Raw genomic sequence first — 5,738 nt, forward strand, 5'->3', positions numbered from 1 at the left:
CTCACTGCTGCAGTGCAACTCTAGAGAAGGTCCTCACTTCAGGAAGCAGTCAGGCTCTTAACAGCGTGCACGAAGTGGGAGAGGCTGTAAGGTGGTTCTGTGGAGCCTAACTCATGTCCTCACTGGGACACCACCCTGGAACGTCCTGTGAGTGCTTCTGGCTTGTGCAAGGTCAGTTCAGTGATCCCAGTCCAGTTCTCCTGGCACTACTGTCCATTCCAAGAAACAAGTTACTACTAACTCTACTGATAACCAGCTTAGGAGTCAAGGAGCAATAGATACCAAGACAAGGTCTCCTGAGGTTATCATCTAACCAGAGAGATGTGGCTGCCTCTCAGATTATACAAAATCCAGACCCAAACAGCCATCTGGCCACTCTTGCTGTGAGCTGGTAACACCAGAAGGAGCAGAGCTGCTTAGCCAAGTATCCACTGATCAAACTCTTACAGCAAGAAGCCTTCTAATAGCCACTACCCAGAGTCACCTTGACTTTGGGCAAAAAGCACTCCTTCAGGTGCCCCAGGACTACTCAGTGCTGTGCCATACTTCAAAACAAGCAAAACTTTCCCAGAGCAACCCAACAAAACCAAGATTTGTTTACCAAACTTTACAAGAAGAGCACATGTTCACCAAGGCATCAGAGAAGAAGCACATGTGACATCTGCACTGAAAAAGTTGCCCTAGACTTAGGTGAAAAAAAAAATGAAATAAAATGCAGCCTTGAAAGCAAGACACATGTTGACCATTTTCAGTTAGTGAACACAAACTGCTGCAGAATTATAGCTCTGATATCTTAACCAGCACAGTACAGCAATTAGTGCAATTACAGCTTACAAGTCATGAACTAAACCTGAACAATGCACGTTGCGGTTGCTAGCCTGTGTTTAGATTGGGCATGTCCATAATTTGGGCTTGTTTCTGAAACATTCAAAGCTCCATCAGCTCCTTCTAAGGTCAATGAGAATCACGGATACCTAGTACTTTGCAGAACAGAGCCCCAGAGATTTAGAGAAACATTAAATCTAAATGCTTCCATCCCAAGCTGATTACACTGTTTGTCTCCCTAGAAGAGAGATGATGTAGTGAAGGAGGAAAAAGGCAAAACAAAAGCAAATGTAACTGTGTTAACCCATCTTCAAAGATAGAACACAGTAAAATTCATAGCCAGAGGAGTTACGGTTTAACACCACCATCACTTGGTCAAGCTCCAAGACTAACATCTCAGTTAACTCAGAGGTGGGAGCAAGCTGAGAGATATCTCAGGGACACCTTCCTCAGGGACAGCAAAATATAAGGTGATTCTTTCAGTGTTTTCTTTTTCCTGGACATGCAAGATTTCAGCCATGACTGCCTCGGAAGGGATAGGGTATGGCTTCCCCAACATTACACTGTATTTGAAAGAAGTGCACTCACCCCAGCTCCTCACAGAAGTTCACAATGGCATCAAAAGCTGTCATCACAGCTTTGTCAGATTCTTTTAAGGTGCCTTTTTTTTCCTGAAAGTAGGAAGGGACAATAACTATAGTCTTCAATTTAAAAATAAACAAGGTAACTCTAGTGCTGACCACGTCCAACTCGTGACCGATGTGGCAAAGAGCTACAGACACCACCTTGTCTCTGCTCCACACTTCTGCATACCCGTGCCTCCCTACTAGAGCTGGAGCTGGGTCTGGCAGCCCTCTCCCTTCTGGGGTCCCTTGAAACAAGGCTACAGACAGCTCAAGACCCAGAAAAAGCTCATCTTTGCATGTTCACAGGTTACTGCAGGCAAACCAGACCAGAGCAAAAGGCAGGTGGCTACTACTCTGCAGAGCTTACCTGGATGTTAGAGAGCTCCTTCTTAATCAGGAAGCTGACTTGATCCCGGTCATTCCTTGAGTAGTAGAGGCGACAGCAGGATGGCTTCCCATCTCTCCCAGCTCTGCCAGACTCTTGGTAATACCCAGCCATTGACTTGGCAATATTCCAGTGGGCAACAAATCTGCATGTGACAAGAAAACAGGAAGCATAAGGCTGCAAGTTTCTCAGACCACTGCCTACACAATTGTGCTGTTTATGGACATCAACAAGAGTAAAATATAGGGCAGCAAAACCATAAAAGACAGAGGATTTAGCAGAGCAAGGGCTTTTCCACACAGAAATTTAAATCCTCTTAACATGAGACAGCAGGGAAGCAGCAGAGCTATAAGAAAACAAGTGCACCTGAACAACTTGTGAGCAGAACAACTTGTGAGCGGAGTCCCCATCCAAAAGGACAGAAAAGAATGACCACATGAATATCCCAAATGTGCATAGTTGTACAGCTATGAAGAGTGAGAATTAGGACATTGATTCAAGGAGTTTGGGAGATTTTGCCATAAAATACAGGATTAATTAAAAACTCCTATTTATTTTGTCAAACAGAATTTGAACATAACCAAACACATTTTGAAATACTTAGTTTAAGTTAGATATTAAGAAACACTTCCTCGCCAAAAGGGCTGGCAAGCCCTGGCCCAGGCTTCCCAGGGAGGTGGTGGAGTCCCCATCCCTGGGGGGGTTTAAAAGTCATGTAGATGTGGTGTTGAGGGACATGGTTTAGTGGTGGACTTGGTAGTGTTAGGTTAATGGTTGGACTTGATCTTAAAAATCTTCTCCTATCAAAATGATCCTATGATTCTGAGATATTAAAAAGACTGCAGGACTGCTTTAAATCTCCCTGCACCTGAATATTCAGCAGTTCAGCTTATACCTGTGCTGAGAAGATTTTACAGTACAGTGATGCTGCCAATGTTTTAAATGCCTATCTGCCTCCAAACCAGCATGTCCCAGAGGCAGGTACGATGCATACAGGTGTGGCAAAAGATTAAATGACAAAAGCAAGCAAACGTGTTTCTCCAAACACAAACGCTCCAGGAACAGGCCAGGCAGGAAGCATCAGAGCCCTACACATTTAATCCCCATCAGGAAGTTTACTGAATGAATTGGTAACTAATCTCAAGCAAAAATTAATTAGTAGTAAAAAGAGAGGAGCGGATTCCATCAGAAAAAGAGACACCTCTTTTGTCTCTTTTTGTCCAGAAAAGTCACCTCCAGAACTGGTCAGACCTCATCTTGCTTGAAAACAAACACATGAATACTCAGAACTCCACCAACACAGAGCAAAGGCTAAGCAGCAGTGCTCTGATACCTGGGCTCAGGTATAATGTCCTTTGACATATGGAAAAACATCCTATAAAGAGTCATTTAAACTCCATTCCTCAGAAACTAACCAAATCCAGAGCATATTCCAGCTATATTTCACTTTCAATCAGCCCTGTGCATTTCAGTTAGTCTTTGCCTTTTTCAGTGACTACTGTGCTGACCAGGGCAGAGTGCTTTCAGCAGGTTATTAACTCATGGTGCTGTCCTTGGAGACTTCACATTTATCTGTTGGCATCAAGCAGGAGAAGAGTCTGTTGTTGCTCTGGGCTCCTGCTGTCTGTCAGTGGGGCAGACAAAAGGCTGGCACAGTTGTGGACTGACCTGATCGTCTCTATGACATCCTGCTCCCCTCCCAGTGTTCAGAGCAATTGCTGTGTGTGTATTTTAAAGATCAGGTCTGCATGGGGTGTTGTGTGAGCTGCACCTCTAAGTGATCACAGCTCACCCCACTAACTCAGCACAGCTATATTGCAGTGCAGGGACTCCACCACCACAGAGCAATTATGGTGACATAAGTCCCAGAAGAACAGCAATTAAAACCATGTGCAAAGTTTCTGTCCTTGGACTAGAGCTGTACTTTTTATATGGGCATTGTCATTTGTGAACTGCTGGTTCTTCTTCCCCCATTGCATTGCAAAAGGGAATTTCTAAAAAAAGACGTATCATGACTATTTTAGTAGAGAGTGTATAAATTTTAGGTGCCAATTTTCTTCCTGCTGCTTTGTAACAGAAACTATTGCACTAAGAGAAGTGAAAAGGACAGCTTTGATTGCATCAAGATGGCTCTCTGAAACCCTGGAGGATGGGAAAAAAAAAAGGCATTCCTTCAGTTCTCTTGGGCTTGAAGAAGCCAGGCAAAGAGAAGCTCTGGTGCCTTGTTTTTAATTTCTTTATGAAACCCTTACACGTTTCTTTTTCCTGCTTCTCGGATAAAAATACTCCAGCTCTGTTTCTGTGGGTTTTAGCAAGTGTTCATCTGGTATTTCAGTCAGATGTATCAGGTAACAGAGCCTTCCCTTCCCACTGCTCAGGTTTCAGGCTCTAGTGGTGCACAACACAGCCTCACACACCTGACGTTTGCTTTGTCTACTCCCATTCCAAAACTGATGGTTGCAACAATAACTGGGATCTTCTCTTCCATCCACTCATTCTGCACTGAAGTCCTGTCAGCTGCCTTGAGTCCTAGGAAGGGAAAAAGAGGAAAGAAACAACATAAAAAGAAGAAGAAAAAAGAAAAGAAACAAGAGAATTTTCTTCCTCCTCCCTTCCCCCATTGTGAGCCAACCCCCTCACTAAAGCTGATTGATGTACACACTCCTCTCTGCCCATGTTTAAATTGGCCTGCGATCAAGCAGGAGTCAGCAGCAGCTGTTTCTATTCCAGAGAGAAAAATTCAGATCCCTCCTGGGATCAAAGCAGTTCTTATATTTAGGCCATGCAAGACTGAACAAACCCAGCAGTTCTGGAGTGAAGGGAATGCTGTTCTGTGGAAGGCCCTGCACTCACCTCACAGGCCTGACGTGTGAGCATCAGACACCTGGCAGCCCATGCCTGGAAAGCTGTTCTCTAGGCAGCCCCAACCCAGGCCCTGAAGGTGGTACAGTCCAGTCCTACCAGCTAGCGAGAGACGCAGAGGTAGTGCCAGTACCTGCGTGATAGGCCTTGGCTTTCACTCCTCGGTGGCTCAGTTCAGTGGCCAGCTGGTCACACACGTCCCTCATCCTGCAGTACACGATGCCACAACCAGAGTACACCTGGGCACATGGGAGAGAAAGTCTGTGATGCTGTCTGAAGAGAATCAGCAAAGCTGCAGTCATTAGTATGGTGGAGACAGGAGGGGTGCCCGAAGCTCATCTCTTCTCCAAGCTGCTTCCCCAGCAACTGAGATACTGTTGCAGCACACAAGTAAATCAGTCTCCTTATGAGTCCTGTAACGCCCAACTGGGGTCCCCTAAGCCCCTCCTGGTGGGCACAAGGCAAGAAGCAATCTCCCTCCACCTTACAGGTAAACTCAGGTGCAGAGGCTATAACTGAGTTGCTGAGAGTTATTTTGGGAATTAGAGAAGGAAATTTAATACAACACTCCAAATGCTTCTGTGCACCCTCACCACACCGGAGGAGTAGAACACAATCAAACATACAATGATCACCCAGGACATGGCAAACCAAGACAGAAATGTTATTCACACACTCCTAACCCACTTTCTTTTAGACCAACCCCTTTCTGAGGACACCCCTAAAAGGAACGCAGGCTTCAAATTCTACCTATTTTACAGGAACTAAGAAACCTGCGTGAGCACTTCACTTCCAGAGACCTCTTCCTTCGCTGCCACAGACCCAACCACTGGAGGGAGGTAGATTTTGTTCAGATTTAGCTTCCATCCCCCAATGTAAAACCTACCCCAGTGGCGTTCTTCACTTCGAGCGCCTTCAGACAGAAATCCTTTAAGTTGGCGTACGGATCCGTCAGGAGCTCTTTGAACTGCACGTCGTAGAACAAGTTAGATCTGAAGCAAGGAGTCTTAAAGGTGGACAGCGGCTGCTTGAGCCGCAGC

The 5,738-nt window shown here is 45.4% G+C and overlaps 1 protein-coding gene across 1 annotated transcript; it reads right to left on the bottom strand.

Moving 5' to 3' along the window:
• Positions 1–1,409: 1,409 nt before the first annotated feature.
• On the bottom strand, positions 1,410–5,734 carry RECQL5 (RecQ protein-like 5; the record flags this gene model as incomplete). Its single annotated transcript, XM_008947481.1, has 5 exons — positions 1,410–1,496; positions 1,819–1,981; positions 4,254–4,365; positions 4,832–4,937; positions 5,585–5,734. Coding segments are annotated over 5 exons (618 nt in total), but the record flags the coding sequence as incomplete, so codon positions are not given.
• Positions 5,735–5,738: the final 4 nt, after the last annotated feature.

The sequence above is a fragment of the Merops nubicus genome, unplaced genomic scaffold, assembly GCF_000691845.1.
Source record: "Merops nubicus isolate BGI_N331 unplaced genomic scaffold, ASM69184v1 Scaffold43979, whole genome shotgun sequence".
NCBI classification, from domain to species: Eukaryota; Metazoa; Chordata; class Aves; order Coraciiformes; family Meropidae; genus Merops; species Merops nubicus.